Source organism: Solea solea, chromosome 10 (genome assembly GCF_958295425.1).
Source record: "Solea solea chromosome 10, fSolSol10.1, whole genome shotgun sequence".
Classification (NCBI taxonomy): Eukaryota; Metazoa; Chordata; class Actinopteri; order Pleuronectiformes; family Soleidae; genus Solea; species Solea solea.
Window position 1 is genome coordinate 3,170,956 of NC_081143.1, and position 19,694 is coordinate 3,190,649.

Here is a 19,694-nt window from a genome sequence, read left to right on the forward strand (position 1 = left end):
ATGCTAACAGAACCACAAAGCAGCAACAAAAACATAAAAACCCTACTGCCCAGCAATCTTTTACTTTTCAGTCCTCCTGGGTGAGGGGAGGTGGAAACAAGCAACATGTTATTATTTTCATCAGCTAAGTTAGAAGACAGACTGCTGCAATAATACATGTTGTGCACAGTTGTGCTTGGGCATACATATTGGCATGGTCATGTTCAACCCTTTAGCTGTATGAATATAGGAGATGAAGAGGATTTCCCAGATATTCCAAATTTTAATATGCTTAAAAAACAACAGTCATTTTGAACTGCTGGACTTTTATCAGTAACAGAAACACTGTATTACTCATACAATGTAAGGACTGCTTCATGGTCCCATACAACTGAAATGTTAATAAAAACATGTACATATATATATATATATATATATATATATATATATATACACACATGTTTATATATATAGAATACTGACATTAGTCCAACATTAAACCATGTAAATGCATTTCAAATTTTTGGCAAAACAAAGGCTCTAATCCTAGCCAGGGTTTGACCAGCCTTAACTAGCATGAGCTTATGTGTAATCAAAATTTCACGTAGTGGTGTTGGTGTCGCTCGGTTGCCAAGTTTGTACGCAAGGCTGCAGAAGCAGGCACCCAATGTTTATGGTGCTTCAAAAACAAATTGTAAAATTAACCCCTCAATATTTCTGAAAATGTAAATATTCCATAAGTGAAGTCATTTGGAATAATTTTACTCAAGAGAACAAGACATTTGTTCTTGTTCTCGAGGTGGCAAGAACAAGAACAAAGTTAATTCTAGCTAGGACATTTTGTATTGTCAAAGTATTGTCAAACTCCATTGTGGTTCTGTTGCTTTGCGTTGCGTGCATCAGATATTGAGAAATGTCCAACTTTCTGAGCATCAGCACGAACGTCAGCCAATCAAATCTATTTTATGGGTTTAGCTGGCACTCTACACAGCCCAAACAGAGCTCTCAGTCAAGGTTGTTCTGGTTATTTTCCTTGTTCCAGATATTTTTTTGTTGGACAAAGTGCAACAAAACCCAACAATGGTAGAAAAGGCACAAATCACATCCCTATTACTATTGTTATACCCCTGATATCTACCTCCAAGGTCAGACCTACCCATCAAGCGTTAAAACAATGTGTACATGTGAGTGTAACAAAAGCATTTTCCACTGTCATAAAATGCTGTATTACAGCTGTCTCAACTGACCATCTACAGGGGTTTAATTGCACCCACCCTGCGTGACAATACAGTGTGCTGACAACCACATGCATATGAAACCTGCTAGCACATGCATCTACGGACACACTCAGAGAGAGAGAGAGAACAAGTATCAGCACTTTCCACCAGTGTCTCTCTCAAAGGAAGCCATTACACCGCAGAAACCTGCAGGAAGCCAGGCCCAGAAAGGGGATTTTCTCAAGTGCTTCCTCTCTCACCGTCTTCTGCCACCCCCTCACCCCCCAGAGAACCCACCACTCAGAAATTAGAAAAAAAAGTAACTTACATTAATCTACTTTTCCCAGGGGGAAAAAAGATTAAAGCCAGCCGAGTGTTTAATTCACCTGTGACCCAGTAATTCATTTGGGTGATAATCTGCTGTTGCAGGTGACACAAACAATCAACAATATGACTGGTAAAAAGGTGAGAGAGGGTTAGGGGAGGTTTACGTTGGGGTGATTGGTGAAAGAGATATTTGATTAAATTCTCAAATGAATAATGCATTATGAGATTGATCCAGACAAATCCCACCTTGAGGAGATTGGAGTGGGATGATACATGTGAGGGTTTGCAAGAGGTTACGGGGAGGACGTGGCTTCCTGGAAAGGTACATCTCGACATCAAGTGGTCACCTGGTGCTCGATCAGGCGGTTTGGAACACTTCATTTAAATGCATGTCAGCTGCATGCAAACAGAACATACTGGGACTTGTATGCATATCAGATTATATTGGATATCACCCCAACAGGATGTTGCATATGTCCATAAGCTTTTCTCTTCTTCCAGGTACAATGTGTGCATGCGTGTATGTACATATATACTGTATATATGTACATACAGACACACTTCCTCATTCAAGTAAATGGAAAGGTGTGTCCAAACGTTTGACTGGTATAGTGTATATTTATATAAAACCAACCAAGGCCACTGCTGCCCTTAATTAACAGCATTGGTAATGATCATAACCCTGTTTCTGTAATGGTAAATACACCAGTATGTAGAAGCTTTTTATACCGAAATGATATTTTTAATGCTAAAATATAACAATTATTATTGTTATTCATGAATTTTCATGTTTTACAAAGCAAAAGAGAAAAATATAGTAAAGCACATTTTCATTTCATTATTAATATGTCCTATTATAGTCATATCCCTGAACAGAGACATTCATTTCAGTGGTTGAATATAATGCTTGAATAATTTCACAGAGAAGCAGAGAGCAGGCTCAAATTTGGGAATAAACAGGCAAATTTAGTTTGCAGTTTCAGTAATTTGTCCAATTTGTCCAATATCAAAAAAGTATTTTTTTAAATTATTATTATTATTTTTTATTTATTTTTTATAATCAAATGAACGTGTGTCTGAACGTGTCTAATTCAATTTCTTTTTCAGTATGTTATGATTATATTTCCAGAAAGAATATGGTTATTTTTTGTGAAGGTGAGCTGGATTTTCCTGGATGTCATTAAACGCATCATAGCTCCGTGGACCTGCTCTAGTGGAATTGCTGGCCTTTCGTTGAAGCTGTCATTTCCTATTTGGTTATAACTTTGACTGACGTGTGTCGTCAGCCAATCAAAATGTGATGCATAGTGACAGAACCCCCCAGGCCCAGCGATGTGTCTGGCGCTAGCCCCCTGCTGTTGTCATCAACGACGTTTGAACCTTTGGCGGGTTTTGAAGTAAGCTATGGCCACTGCATGGCACCACCGATCCGTCATGTTTCTGATCTACTTCGTGTGCACTTTCCACGGCGATCGTTTGGAGAAAAGAAGAAAATTATTTCAAGAGGAAGACCTACACCGAAGCGGTACATCATTACATTAACACTACATTAGTAGTTTGACTTTTAATGATAAATCTATAACATTTTTTAGAAGTGGTGAGGACAAAACTGTTGATTATAAATAGTGCCGTGGACGTGTTCCCCGCGTATCTGACGCTTATGCTTATGTGGAAGCTTGTTTTTGTGTCATATAGTGGCTTGTGAAATTGCGGTTGCTGACGGAAGATGTGGTGGTAATGATGCAGTAGCCTATAGATGCGCAGTGGTGTGCGTGTGCGCTATGGTTGTTGCAGATCAACTGTCTCGTGAATATAGTCGGTGTTTTGTTTTTTTTTTACTGAAGGCCCTGAATGAAACCCCACGGTACGCTACTGGCTAAATGTCTTCAGAGGTGCTGATATTCTCAATCTATGCTTTTGATTGAAGAGGTCATTTTAACTTTGTTTTGAGAAGCATGTGACGTTGGGATCAGTCTTCTTATCTAAAGTAATCAAGCAAAAAAGCTATATCCTGAGCACATTGTAGAAAAAAAAATTGATGTCTTACTATTTGCTCTCCACTGTCCCTACTGTGCATATGGATATTAATATATCATATGGTGTTTTTGTTTTCCATACACATCTACTGTAAGTATGTATATACCTTTTTTGAAGCATATATTCAGGTGTGTCATGTTTGCACATTTACGTTGAATTCCCTTAATAAAAAAACACATTTAATGGGTTGGTTCTGAAGTCAATATCTCCAGTGAAGCTTCCTCTTAATACTTGTGTATAAATAGACCAGATCAGATGTGTTAATTTGCAGCTCTGCCCTGGGAGGAAAGGGCGTCTCCTTGTGGCAACAGCATCAGACATCTGCTCAGCAGTTTTTATAAGTAATTAGCTTCTCTGCTTAGACTTGGATGGTTGCTTTTAATGAGTGTGCACGAAACCAGCAACTGTTTTCATGAATGAATGCTCAGAACAAAACCTAGAGTGCACTTAATTTCAAACAATTGTAAATATTCATTGGCACTGTGAGTCACTTTATTGAAGCACATGTCAACACAGTGGGGGTGAGCCATGTGGGAAAATGAAGTAATTATCTGGTGCCTTCCTAAACACAGTAAACAGTGGTTTGAAGTATTGTCAGCCAATGAAAATGATATCATTACAGTGAGAAAACACTTCAGACGGACAGGATTTGGAAAGAGCATGACATGTTTACAAACACATCACTCCAGTGTGACGTGTGCCTCTGCCGGTCCACTGGGCTTTTCAGATGCCACGTGAGACATATGGAGTGTTAACCCCACATGGCAGAGTGAGTGCTTAATTGTCAATAAAAATGCTTTGGAGTGTTTAAACCTTCAATTCTCTGGAGTCACAGACTAATATGTATCCCTCCACTATCATCATTTGTCTGGCTCCGGCTCTTACGCTAAAGTTAACAGGCTTTTCCTTTTTAATAAGAACGGGCGGGGGGGGGGGAGACAGTGCTTTGAGGACAATCTCACATTATCAGAACAGTACATGGTGAAGAAGCACTTCATTCCATTACTTATGAAAGGCAAATCCCATTCCGGATTTGGAGGCCTGCCATAAAGTATATTTTGTGCATTCATGATATTAAAAGCTGCCACAGATGATGAGCTTGATTTGCAGGTAGAATCTAACCCACTAATATGACTCATTTTCCATGCATGTGGCCTTTCCAATTTCTTTAATGTAGATCAAGATTATTAAGCAAAATACTCTTACAGAGGTGGTTTACTTCTGAAAGTAGAAAGTGAAAGTATTACCAGTTTTCATATAAGGCATGTGTGGTGTTTTAGCTTCTCACTTTTGCCTGTAATGGGCCATGCAATGCCGAGGCCATTGGCAACGGTCGTGGGAGCAGTGTTAAACCCAAATCAGAGCCTTAATAACCATGTGAATTATTTGCAAGGCTGCCAGAGTGGTGTCATTTTAACATGGAGAAACTAGTTGAAATTATGGAGAAATTATTTCCGAAGAAAAGCCTGTGATGTTTGATGACTATTGGGCAGATAAAAGAAAGGCACTTCATGGATTTAGAGAGGCAAGAAGAAGTTCACAGGGATGTAATTGTGCTATCCATCAAATGCACTCTTTGTTGTCTGCCTGGGTTGAATGTGAAATGAAATGCACATAAATGGGCTTAATTTATGACCAGCTGGAATGGGCAGAATCTGGGACTGGCTAAAGTGGAACTTCAGTGTACAGTATATCATATCATAATCAGTGAAACTATACAGCAATTTCCTCTGGTACAAATGAGGTAATACATTGTAGCTGGACACTAAACATTTCTCAACTATATACATATATCAATATATATATGTATATATATATATATATATATATATATATATATATATATATATATATATATATACATATATATAAATACATACATATATTATATACATATATCTGTATATATACACATATATTGATATATATGTATACAGTATATGTATATGTACATATCTAGATATACCACCTCTTACAAGCCAGCTGTCAATGAGTTTAACTCATATAACTTGTAAAACAAGAAATCTAATAGTGGTCTAAGACTATAGTTCCCTCCAAAATCATTGGAAAGGTGAGACCAATCCTTCATCTTTTCTGTATACTGAAAACATTTGGGTTTGACATGAAAAGATGAATATAAGACAAGAGATCACCATTTCAACATGAAGAACAGAAAGCTGTCTATGGGAGAAAAACAAGCAAGTCTGAAGCGGAGAGAAGATGGAAAATCAATCAGAGTCATTGCACAAACATTTACCATAGCCACTGCAACTATTAGGAATGTCCTGAAGAGGAATGAAATTAGTGTTGCACTGAGCACCAAACGTCAAACTGCTAGACCAAAGCAAAACATCAGCAGTTGCAGACAAAAACTGTAAAGAAAACCACCAAAATAACTCTCAGTGACATCAGCAAAAGCTTCCAGAGGACAGGAGTGAAGGTAACACAATCAGCCATTCGCAGAAGACTTCAGCTACTACATTACAGAGGCTACACTAGAAGATGCAATAAGAATATGAAGGCCAGATTCAGAGACAAGGCTCAGTGGCAGCAGTGTTAAAACATTCTGCTCTGAATGTCTTCTGCCCATTTACAGAAGGCCAAAGTCAGTGACGGGAGCTCATGATTGTCAAAACAATATGCAAACATGGTCCTGGTCTATAACTTTTCTTAGACTGCTTGGCGATGTCTCTGTGACAGACCCACAGGCTGGCAAACTCCCATGTTCCTGCCTCACACACGACAGCTTACTAGCTCCATATCCAGAACAGTTGGCTTAGAAAAGCATTATAAAAGTGCAGTCTATTTACTATAGTTTATAATGGTTGTGCTGGATAACAGAGGACATTACTGGGAAAAAAATTAACTGTTTTCATATTACCACCCTGAATGAATAATGGTTAAAAACAAACAATGCATGTTTTATTTTATGAAACACAGTTAGGTGTCAAATATTTATGTCAGAAGGATTAATATTTCTCCATGATAACACGACACAATTATATAATACTGAAGGAGGCACATGACTCAGTAAAACAGGAATACCTTATTTAATAAGGCAGGGCAAGCATCCATTATCGTGACATAGATCCATCAAAATAGCACACGCAAATACAATAATACCGTTTTATAGCCAAAATAACATTACTATTACACAATTTGTATTTGTCTGTGTGAGAAAGTGAACGAGAGAAAGAGTGGCCACAAGTTTGAGTAATTTTGGTATTGCTGATGTGAACACGAGTACTCTTCACCACTTGTGACATTGGCTGACATTGCCACAGTGATGGTGATGGGAGCAAAGTGGCCATGAGACAAGAGACAGTCCTTATCTGAGGACTGTTACTCTTGTAGGTTATCACTGTTCAGCTGTCCGCCCAATCACTACCAAGCCCTTTCTTGGATATCTCCACCAAGATTGGTTCTTGTAAAAATGTGTGTGTGTGTGTGTGTGTGTGGGTATGGGGGGGTGTTTGTCCTACTAAGATCTCTCTGTCTCTCTGTCTGCTTCCATTTCTCTTCCGCTTCTCTCTTTTTTGGCAGTAAACTCATGCACTTACAGAAAATTCCCACCACATTGACACTCTTCCAGCTAAAAGCAACTGGCTATGCCAAAAATATGTCAAGTCACCGCTTTTTACACATCATGATTATTGACAAGGCAGGATTAACTGAGGGCGGGATTCTCCATACTTCAGCAGTTCATAATTGGAGTGACAATTCACCACGGCACCACGGTGACTGCTCCAACTGCCTCCTGAGAGGTGGCTAATATCAGCCAAACGCTCCTCAAATCAGGAACACATAGAATAAGATCACAGGCACACAATGTGATGAGCAGTAATGGAACATTGTTTTCTATATTTCTATATCTCATGTAAGCAGATGCTGCACTGGTCTGGCTGCCTCCTGTTTCGTTGTACAATGTCAATGTGCAATGACTATAAACATATTATATAAGAGTTATATCATTTTATTTTATAGTAACCTATTTTTGTGGAATAGAATTTGTGAAAAGCAAATGGGTTTTTTGTATTACATCTAGACTTTGTTTGTTTAGACTTTGATTACAATCTGGTACTTCAAACCAGTGATGATACAGCTGGTTATAAATGTATGGAAATAAGATCTTGAAAATAAATATGTCCTTGAAGAAAACCTGCTCTACAGTGCACGCAGCCTAAGATTGGGGAGAAGTTTCACCTTTTAGCTTGAAAAAAATAACCTGAATCATGCAGCCAAAGAAAATTGGAGTGACTTCGAAATGAGTCTCTGAATGTCCTTGTCCCTGAATGTCCCCAGCCAAGGACAAGACTGAAACCTGTGGAGACCTGACAATGGCAATTAAAGATGGTACTGTCCCATCCAATTTGATGGAGCGTGAGGCCAGAGTGAATGGGATCAACTGTCCAACTCTAGTGGTGTAGATTTTGTAGAAACTTCTGAAACAACTTTTTGTAGGACTTCTGCAGAATACTGAATCAAAGGTTTCAGCTTCTGATTTGCATACATTTAACTAACATTTTCAAAAAGTTGTACCGTTTTCACTTCATCTGGAGTTAATGAGTGCCAATTTCATCCTTTAAAAAAACAAACAAACCTCCAACCTATTTATTTAAACAATGAAACGCTACGATGTCATTGTAAGTTCATATGTAAGACGTAAAGGAAATGGGATGATGGAATAATGCTTCTATATTTTATATGTAGAGCTTTACAACTCAAAAAGTAAAACAAGGTATCTGAAAGAAATACCTATCCATGTCCTATTCGATCTCAGTGTAGGAAAATTAAGAGGGAATTTGGTTTCAACAAAACAGCATGTCATTTAACATCATGAAAATGTTTCAAAATCAAATTTGAACTGCAGTGAAAAGTCAAGGGGACCCCTGCAAATCCAACAATGCCACATATTCTCCATGCTTGGGACTTCTCCCATCGCTTCTATACAGTTTTCTCAGCCCTGTGTTTTTTGTGTGTGTGAATGCATGTGTTTCATACAGGCAAGCAATGTGAGACGGAAGCTTGATCACATCTTTCTCTGCCACTTTCTGAATCAAAGAAATGTTGCTCTATACATTTTATGGCACCGACACAGAAATGACTGGAGATGCTCCATTTCCCTGTTTTACTCACAAAGCCTCTTGTTTGTCACACTGTCATGCATGTCGCTGAAAATTCATCACCGCTAATAGTAAAAGGAATGCATAGTGAGAACAACGCGTTCATTTCAGATTGCACCAAGCGAAGGCTGGATAAATGAGGCTGTGGTTAGAGAAAAGACTTCTTACAGGGGCAGCTATCTCATTTCTTTGAACCACAAGAACACTCTGCACTGACACAACAAACAAAAGGTCTGTCATTAGCCGTGTGTCTTCAAACCTCTTCACAGAGGTAAGTGTGCATAAGTGTCATGCACCAGACACACAAAATAATCACATGTGCCTCGTCCACATGCTTTCAACTCGAGGTCTATTTATCTTACCTCTTTAAGACGAGCCTTGCTCTGATTTAGGATAAACTTTGAAGATGATGAACGGCAGCTAAGGTTTAATCCATGAGCCTTAAATGATTTATCTGACCACCTCCTCTGATCCTGATTCACTGCTGCTAAAAGCCGTTTTATACTTGAGACTCCCTCATATCAATGTGCTCCACTCTTTTCTGCACTCAGAATCTAAATATGTTTTTGTTTTATATCATGTTCAGACAGAAATTGTTTACTTCCTTCTATGATTTGAAAAACATGAAAGAAATTAAGCAGCACATTACAATGTGAACCTCTTACGTTTAGCCTGTACTGTTTCAAACAAAGCCCGGTTCATCCACAGTGAGTAAGTCTTGATTAAGTGATCAGAATGAAAAAGAGATTTATTGCCCATCTGATCCATTCAAAGTGCAGTTACAGGTAAGACATCAGTGACAAAGTAAGGCTGGCCTGTCGCCCTTTGACAACTGGAGATTGGGGGAGCGGGGGAGGGTGGTGTCACTTACACCTGAGAGATATCTCACCCAGTCGTACTCCTTTTCACACCTCCACTCCCTCACTTATCGCATCGCTCAGCCCGGTGCATGTTCTCAAATATTCATGACCATGCAGCCAGTGTCATCTTAGAATATCTAAATGGGAAGCCCTCGGCAGAGAGAAATCATTCAACTATGAAATTCCCCAGTCCTCTACGAATGTTAAAGCAGTCGGCTCTAAACCTCGCTCCATCACTTTCCTCCTCCACACTGTTTCAATTTCATCCCTTCTTATTTCCACTCCAAAACCTTTATGGTGAATAGACAGTATATCAAATAAAATGCCAAATTTGATCAGTTTTTACAAATTGATTGTATGCATGTTTCAGTGGCTGGTTTTTGAAACAGGAGAAGCTCATTTCAGGCTTTCAGGTTATTTATACATGAATTCTTGCATAACTTCTGCACCCAAACAACTAGAACAAGATAACACAATCATTATGTGAAAAGGAAATGCTATAATTTACAATGTATATGTATGAAAATGGGCTACATCACAGAGCAAATAACACACAATGAGCAGCTATTTGTCTACAGACTTCACTCGCAACATCCACACAGGACTGAGGCAGAAAAGGCTCCACTGTCGTGTATGTTTCTGCAACGCTGTCAATCAAAAACTGGTTCCGCCTTTCAAACAGTTCCACAACAATCATCAAGCAGAGTCACGATGATTGTTGTGGAAGTGATGAGTTTGCCTCATTTGTCCAATCACCGCTGAGCTCACCGCAGTGATGAAAACCTATTCTGTGTCATCCCATAGAGAACAGTTGAAGCTGAGTTACAAGTGGTTTTTATGCGGAGGCCGCTACGGGAATACGGAAATCACGTAAGACGACCCGTCATCCGTGATAAACCGCTGATTCTGAACGAATAACCAACACGTTCCTATCAGGTTCTGACACATGTTTAGTATAGAAATGTAAATACAACACATATGTACTGGAAGGTGAGCCTCCCTTGCTGTCAGAGTAATCGCCCCTGGTATGTTTAGGAGTTATCATGCGTGGCATCCACTTTCCATTGTGGTAAATCAGCACATGGCAAAACATCTGCAAGTAAAGACAAAAGTACTAAGTGTGTATATGTTTGTGTCAAACAGCAAATTGTTCATATTTGCTCTCTCTTAAAAAAAAATGACACACAGAACAAAAAGAAAATGATGTTCAGTCTTGAATGAGCACTGTAACAAATTGCTGTAAAAATACTGGATATTTTGCACAGTAACGTACCGTTTTCCATTAATACAGTTGAATACTGTAAATTCTGATATCTTTGAGGAACAAAATATTAACGGCAAGCTCCTGTAAAATCTTACGTTAAGAAGCAGTATTTATTTATAATTTACAGCAAGCTACCTGTAATTTTACAGTATAATATAGTATTTCTTTTTCTTTTTCCGTTTTTTTTTAAATCAGACTTGATCTTCAGTCCGTTAGTCCGTTCATCTGGGCAAAATAAAAAAAGTGAAATTAAAACTAGGCCTACACATCAGTGTTTTTATTTGAGATTGAGGACACAATAACAAGAAGATGAAGAATTAGTTTTCATCCGGATTGCTGAAAGCACCAAACTGGATGGAGTTCTCTCCTGAACTGCACAGTGCACCCTCATCCATCCTGTCCCCGTGGCTTTCTTAAGAAGGTAAATATAATCTTGCAAAAGTCAACATAATGCTAATGTGATTTAGTGTTGGATTAACATTTTATTGACAGTTTTTTGCCAAAAAGATTGAGTCAAAAGTATGTGCTGCATGCTAGCATACATTACTCTCATTTAGCAACTATGTGGACACAAGTTTAGCTCTCTGTTGAAGCATGTTACATAAATTAGCTTGGGCATTTGATTTGTTTCAGATCTAATTAAGGTGGGCTACAAGGTTCTATTTTTCCATTTGTTGTTTTACTTCTTCAAGTAAAACGGTTTATGGGAGTTTATAGGGAGAAGCTTGTTATCCAGGTTTATGCAAAAAGCTAAAAAGTAGCTTCAAATATGCACTAATGTAATATACAGCAGCTAAAAGTTAGTTGACTAGTTGTTGATGTAATGATTTCTTTTTCTTGAGAGAGTATTTTAAAGATTGTTTTGTGGGCTGGCCACAGACTATACAATTTGTATTATTGAGTTTGCATGCATATGTGGCAAATATTGTGAAATAATAATATATTTTATTTCCATGTGTTCTAGAATCTACTACAGTCACACTTGATCTACAAATCTTGCCAGGTGACTCAACACATACAAGTCGGACTTCGCTCTCTAGTTCATTGCCTTGCTCTTCATCTTCACTGTCCAGCATTTCATCCCTGTCAAGCTCTTCAGAACCATCAAAACCATGTACATCGCACAGCCTAAGACAATCAGCCAACATATAAAGTAAGTGGTATGAAACCTTTGAAGTCCCATGGGATAAAATGCCAGAGGAAGCCATTGCCAACAGCAAGAGACCTGCTCCTGACAAGCGACGCCAGATGATACGAATTGTTGTTGATGAAATGTTTAGCAATATTTCTCGTGTCTACAATGACTGTACATGCAATTCCATTCTTAATATTTGGATACTGTTGTCCATGTTCTACAGATGTTTGCCACAGCAGCCGGTGTTGAGCGCACCCTGACCCTCCCAACCAGTCCACGACTGATTCTAATGGGTAAGTGTCATAAAAGCATGACATGGAGTATAGAACAAAGTCAGTCTGTCTTTCTGTGTCTCCATCTGTCCAGTTTTTCTTTCTGTATCTGTCTCCTAAACGTAAGTTTTATTGTGGTCTGTCATTGATTTAGTTCTCTTATCATTCTTTTTGCTATCTCAAGTAGTGGAAACTAACGATTTGCAATAAGATAATTTATGATACTTGATATAGATACAGTAGAAAATGTGTGGATAGGTGTTGCACACTTGAACAGAGACTCAGTGTAACTTTTTATGTTCTGTCTTTAGTGTGTTATTCTGCAAAATACACAGACATTGCAATGAATACATCGAACACATTTCTGTCCAGCTTTCCTCTTAGCACTACAGTTCAATGTGTGTGTATTGACCTAAAACACCAGTTAAACAACATCAAGTTGCACAAAACATTACTGTTAAAAAAATAAAGGGGTAGCTTTTTCTGTGAACGTCTTATCCCAATATAAGGCCCTTATAACCATATTTGTTTTCCCTAACTGTTGTCTGCATCAGTTGCTGGTGATGGAGTCACATTGGGACATTGGATGATCAGTGTACGTTTTGTAACGTACTATGTGTTCAACCTACAATACCAAGAAGAAGCTGCAAGGACACTGGAGTTTGTTCAAAGGTAAATTAGTATGTTACCCCTTCTTACCAGCTCTGTTCAGAAATATTGAATTGTCATTTATTATAAGCCATACTGGTATATTAACTTTTACAGTTGTTGCACCTATCACCTACACATCAAAGCATAGCCTGCTTCTTTTTGGCACATATCTTAATTAAGGAATGGGGCTGTTCAGACTGGCCATGTCACTCTCTGTGGTGCTCTCATTGAGCAATGTGTCCTTCGCTAAATGCTCTTCTTAAGTTGACAATAGACACCATGGTTGAGGAGCCTGAAATACAGTCTTCATAAAGTATGTATATGTTGAACTTTGCCTAAGATAAACTTTCCCAAAGATGACAATGTTTCCTAATGCCACCCTCAAATCAAAGTTTAATAGATACTGTAATAATGGCAACAGCTGATCTGTTGTAATCCTGAATCATGAATGTTTTGTTTCTCATAAATAGTTTATCAAAATTAGATGATTCTCTCATAATTATGAGACACAGGGGTCATTATCATAAAAAGACATCCTATTTTTTTTTTATTCAATTAATGTGATAGGGTTCCATATTAAATGCAAATGATCTTTATCTTATATATTTTCTCTATTATTACATTTTAGGCGCCTCATTGGGATTAATCCTGAGAGGGGAAGAAAGACCAGCCAGGGGAAGGTGGTGTCAAAGAAGACAGGGAAGCTGGTCCACAAAAAGGCAACAACGGTGAATCCCCATGTGGCCACTCTACTAAAAAAATTGATGGATGACCAAAACTAGAAGTAAGGTTAAATGAAGTTGAATTGGCTGATAATTTGTACTCTATGCTTTGCAAACAGTCAAACCAGACCTGGTAAATTTTGACCAGGGGAGGAAAATACAAAGTTTAATGAATGTAATGTTAGCCATCACTTGTCATAGTTCAAGAAAAAATCTGACAACCAAGTAGTAATGGTGTTTTTATGGATTTTGTACTGAAAATGTTCAGCTTTAATAAATGCCTAATGTTGTAAGGCCATCTCTTGTCTGAGCCATTTCTGTGATAGCTATTTTAAGTTATTATTATTATTATTATTATTATTATTGTTAATATTATTATTGTTATTTCAGGGGTTTTCATTTTTAAATATCAACATTTTAAATCATTAGTTTATATCACTGTGAAGATCACATTCTACAATTTTACAGTAATAAGTTGTTAATGGAGAATACTGTAGGAACTGTAAAATAACAGTATAACTGGGTTGACAGCTGACAGTATAATACTGTAATGTTTATTTTACATACAGCACAGTACTGTAATATCTTTACGGTACTAAACTGTTGTTGTAAATCACAGTAGGTACACTGTAGAATAACAGTTTCAAGCTGGCAACTGTAGCTGCCAGTAGTTTACTGTTATTTAACAGGAAATTTTGTTACAGTGAGTGATTCCTCATCCGTCACTTAAGCAGATGGAGACTGACACACTGTGCCAGCTCATGTCCAAGGTCATGCATGTGTCATGTTAAATCCAGTAAGATACAGACAACACCACAGCACTTAACTGAGAGAATTTAAAAGGCACAGGATGAAAAGATGAAAGTAAAAAGAAAGTATTCTTAGGTCACTATTGGTCACTCAAAGAGAGGTTTTTTTCAGGGCAGTTTAAATTGCTAAAAAAGTCTTTGAGTTCAGTCTTAGGCTATAAAAGCTGAGCTGGAGTGAAATATTGTGTCGTAATTGGGTGATATTTGTGACGGACTGACAGGAGCTGCTGAGACATTTAACTCTCACACAGTGACATTCATGTTTACATGAACAGCCGCATTTCCATATTTACCTGTTTGAAACAACTCTCTGGACAGCACACGGCCAAATATACAGCATTTTATGATTTTGGGATATCTGAAAAAGCAAACATTTCTCTGAGACATGTGGAGAATTCAAATGTTACTTGTATTATGTAAACGTGTGTATGTGTTTATCAGATTATAACAAAGTGTTGGCGTTTTCCCAGCAGTTGGCATAATGTAGAACGATGTCAGTTGTGTCCATTATTACAGACATTTAAAACCCCACATTCAAATAGGAGTTTATAAAACATACTGTCAACTGCATGTAGATGGAAGGTCGAGTGTGTAGGATTTATGTGGATCTATCAGCAGACAAGGAATTTAAATGTTCACAGCTGTGTTATCATTAGTGTACAATCACCTCCAAATAACAACCCCTGTGCTTGTGTAACCTTATAATGAACCTTTGAGAAACACCAGCAGCAGCTTCACTTCCACTGGTCCACCATGGATCTGTGCCAGGTTTTCTACAGAAACAAAACAATCACTGGCTTGTTACTTGAAGGCCACTGTAGGTTCCTCTATACAAGCTTGGAAGGAGAAAGGTGAGGTCTTTCCATTTGGTTGTAATTTTGTGGCACTTGCCTGGTTTCCATGTGTTGTCCTTCGTGTTTTTGTTGTCTTCACTATGACACTGTTAATTAATTGACACTAATTGACCTGCACAGAGAAGCACCTCAGGAAAATGTCCTGTTTTCTTTAACCAAACAAAGAATACTGCAGTTGTTGCACGTTCAAATTTAGATAGTTTAGAGCACATTACCTGACATTATTAAATTACGTTCAGCTATCAACTCGACTGGCTTCATGTTCAGTTCTGTGAAGTGATTGGAACACAACGCAGAACAAAAACAATATTTAACAAATACGGATAAGAAGTTTACGAGCTTTCATGAGCTTTTACGTTACGTACTCGGTACATACTGTACCTCTGAATAAAGCACTGTGTTCTCATTCAAATTTCGCCTGGGGTTATTATAGGCCGAATTCAAAAAAAGCAATTTAGACACACAGTTTAATGTCATTACAGTGCACACACTGTACCTCAACCTGTAACGATTCATAGGTCATCAATTTGAAACTATTAGCGAACAATTTTACCATTCAGGCCTGTAATTTGTTGAAACTGGGTACAGGCATAAAAGCAGACCTGGGGACCATAGTCAGGACCAACCAAAGTGAACATGTACTGGACAAAGGTACAGCATGACACAGCCTGGGAATAAGCTGGAGCAGGAAGAATACATTACTAGCTGGATGCAATAACAGCAGGTGTAGAGCTGAAGCGGTGAATCGATGACTCGATTATTAATCGATTACTAAATTAATCGACAACTATTTTGATAATCGATGAATCGGTTTGAAGCTTTTTTCATGATTAAAACAAGATTTCCGATTGTTTAAGCTTCTTAAATGTGAACATTTTCTTCATTTCTTTGCTCTGGATAACAAAGAAATCATCAAGTCAATCAAAACAAGACATTTGAGATCCTCATCATTTCCAGGTTTGACGAACACCAATCAACATTTTTTAGGTTTTCTGATATTTTATGGACCAAACGATTAATCGAGAAAATAATCGACAGATTAATCGATTATGAAAATAATCGTTAGTTGCAGCTCTAAGCAGGTGGTGTCTGTAAATCCGCTCCCCCTGCCTTTATTTTCCTGGGTTGAAGCTCCCTTCTCTGAGGCAGACGCTGTCTGCAGGAGTTGCAGAGTTTCGTGGCACAAACACAAACTCTTCTACTTCTTATAATATGGCACACATCAATCGGCATGCAAGACTTGAGGCTTCTCTCAGGAGTAAAAAAAAAAAATTGCATAACAGTGCATGTTTTAGAGGATAATACATGTTTTGTCTATTGCAGTGGTGGCTAGTCAATAGAGGGCAATGTGGCGATTGTCACTCCTCAAACCTGTGGACAGCAGGTGACCTGAGGCTGCGTTTTCATTGACCGCATCAAGAATTGGCCTGGGGCAAAGAAAATAACATCCTGGACTCTCCTTCTTTCATCATCATCAAACCAGGACTGTTTATGATTCAGCTTTCAAAAAAACACGTCTTCCCATTCCAGCTGTCAATCACTCAAGTCTTCTGCCGCTTTTGTTATGACAACCAGAGCTGGGTAGCTGGATGGGGTGTAAATGATGCCTTTTAGTGTATTTTCAAAGTCTCAGCATATACACATTGTGGACCATGATGGGGAACAGAAGCTTAAACACCTGTCTGGAAAGTGGAAAACATGATGAGGGAGACGCTGCAGGTGTGTGTGCACACTGAAATACACACAGCTCCTCCTGATAAATGCAACAGGTCTCCTCTCACATCCAAAGTGATTTTTTTTTCCTGATCTTGGTGGATTTGCCAGGTTATTTTTCAAAATCACCCAAATGCTCTTAATAAAGTGGTGGCCCATAGTTTGCCTATATCCAACAACAGAGAGAATTTTGATGCAGGAGCGTTTGCTATGCTTCTGGAAAATCACGCCAAATAATGCCAGACATGAACCTTCTGTGTGCCAAGCTCCAGAAGGACATGGATTGAGTTATTTTAAATGGATGCATTCAGCAATTCCAGCAGAACATACAAAACATCAGGTAGAATAGCTTCTATTATTATTCACTCTATTCCCTCGCTTTCTATTTTCTCACACTTTATTTCACAATTCATCAATTTGTTTAGCACCAGCCACCACTGTGTATGAGTAATAAAGAGCTTCACTGTACAGACAGTACTTTATATTCTGTATGAAAAGCCTTCAACGTGACTGCATGAACCGACTGCTCCCTTGCACAGTCACAAATTAAAGTATTTAATTTCCATTATCAGAGGCTGTGGACCGACAAGTTTGATGGAGCTCAGGAAACAATCTGAGGACGATCTCAGTGTCTCACATGAATTCTCTACATAAGCAGGTAACATGTGCAAAGTTGCACACGAGTGTCGTGTTAAGAAATACATAGAAGCTGATCTACGTGTCAGTAAAGCACGTAATTGCTTAGACAGTAAAATCCACAGTTGTTAAGAGAAAATCACCCCAGAAAAGGGGTTAAATTGTGTGTTTAATGAAAGGAACAGTGTCAAGTGTGTGGTGTATAAGGTACATATGCAGAGTCAATGTTCTGCTTGTTTGAATTGGGAGGTGGAAAAACCAATTGTTGCTTTTAATAGTTCACCATGCTCTCTGACAGCCCTTTAAAATGTATAAGCCAAACAGCTGAGCTGCTGCATTGTAACACAGCTTCTATGCTGTTGGGCATATGAGTATAGTATAAAAATGAAGTGCCTAATATATAAAGATATCAAACAGAAAGACTGTAAGTGATATTTCCACTTCTAAACAATTCTTCTTCTGTCCCTGTTCACATCAAAACGATGCATGAATCAGGTTCTGGCTCTCCCGTCTCCCTCTCCAAACAGGCAGCACACTGAATATTTACTGTCTACAAACTAACCCTGTACATGACTCTCCCTTTAAGATCATGCAACTTTCCACACTGAAGAGCCTTCTAAAGTCTGTTTATAGATGTCTGAATCAGAGGGCCCGGCCCACTCAGGATTCTGTCTGGCTGCCTTTCTCATTCTCACTGATGTGCCGGCTGGTTTTCCCACAGGATCGTTGCCAAACGACATGCACAGATGCTCATCAAAGGCTACACACCCAATTCCTTCAAAACTAAAGGCAGGTCTGAGAAGGATTCAAATGATTACTAAGACACTGCTAGAATACACTGATTGCTGTAATTCAGCATGTAACATTTTGCACCTCCAAATCTGTGGAATATATTTAAACATAATGATATTTTACAGCAGATTTCTCACAGCTTTTAATGCTCATCCCAAGTTAAGTTTAAGGGTCGGTGGAAAATAACTGCTTCACACCATCTCTCATCATTATTGCTCTCCAACATGCTGGATTCTCAACACAAACACACACACACACACACACACACACACACACACACACACACACACACACAAAGCAAAACAGCAACGATTTCCTCACCGATTCCTGGCTCTTGTCCTTTGCATCATACACTGTTAGCTTCACTAGTGTCTCTGGGCTAGCAGGATACTCTGAAGGGAAGGTCACCCCCGTCAGAAATAGTGGGTCTTTGTTCGCCTGTCAGAAAGAGAGACAACACAGAAAAAGAGGTGAAACACTGCATGTGTGTGTGTGTGTGTCTAAATCTTCATACACATTGATTCTGCAACACAAATGTTCATGAAATACAGAAAGCCAAAGGGAGAAGAAGAAGAAGAAGAAGAAGAAGAAGAAGGGGAGAGAGCTTCAGTGTGTAAATGAGCCGAAAGCTGGGCTCAGACTGTCCAACGTCTCCTCCTGCCCCCACCCCCCACCCCCCATGCCCGTTGCCTTTCCTGCTGCTCCTCCTGGGTACAAAAAAGGAGAAGAAAGAGTTCCCCCGGTGGGTCTACCTGGAGCTCTGGCATAATTACAGTCTCAGGTCACTGCAGGTCACAAGCAACAAATGTTGACAAGATAAACCAGCTACAGCAGCCAATGTTGAGTTTTCAAACACCAAAGGGCAGCAAAGCATTAAATAACATTTATGGTGCTTTTCCACCACATAATTCTAGCTTGACACGGCTTGACTGGACTCTTTCTTTGCTTTTCCATTTGGGATTTTTTTTTTTTTAGTACCTGCTCTGGCGATGTTCCAAGTGAGCTGAGCCGATACTAAAATGTGAATCAGCCACTGATTGGTCAGATAGTGTCATCTTTGGAAGAGTCAGGAATCAAACAATCGGACAATGCAACTATCATCGGTTAAAAACCGTTAATCTCCTTAAATCTGGTGTATTTAGCGACAGCACTGCTGAAAGCTGGCGATCGTGAGCCGAATCACAAGCCGTTCAGATGCATTTCAGTCCTGTGACTGTGTGTTATGGGTCTGTCCGGAAGAAGTACTGAACTAATATTTTTAGTTAACTGATTCTAATGAGGGCCACACGGCTGGTGTAGTGGT

The 19,694-nt window shown here is 38.8% G+C and overlaps 1 protein-coding gene across 4 annotated transcripts in view; it reads right to left on the bottom strand.

The window, feature by feature from the left end:
- Window positions 1-19,694, bottom strand: part of inpp4b (inositol polyphosphate-4-phosphatase type II B) — a 254,171-nt gene that overhangs the window by 86,586 nt on the left and 147,891 nt on the right. For all 4 annotated transcript variants that reach the window (XM_058640949.1, XM_058640948.1, XM_058640950.1 and 1 more), the window contains one exon: window positions 18,713-18,829. In XM_058640949.1, coding sequence (XP_058496932.1) covers window positions 18,713-18,829 — 117 coding nt within the window. The remainder of the gene's footprint in view (window positions 1-18,712; window positions 18,830-19,694) is intronic.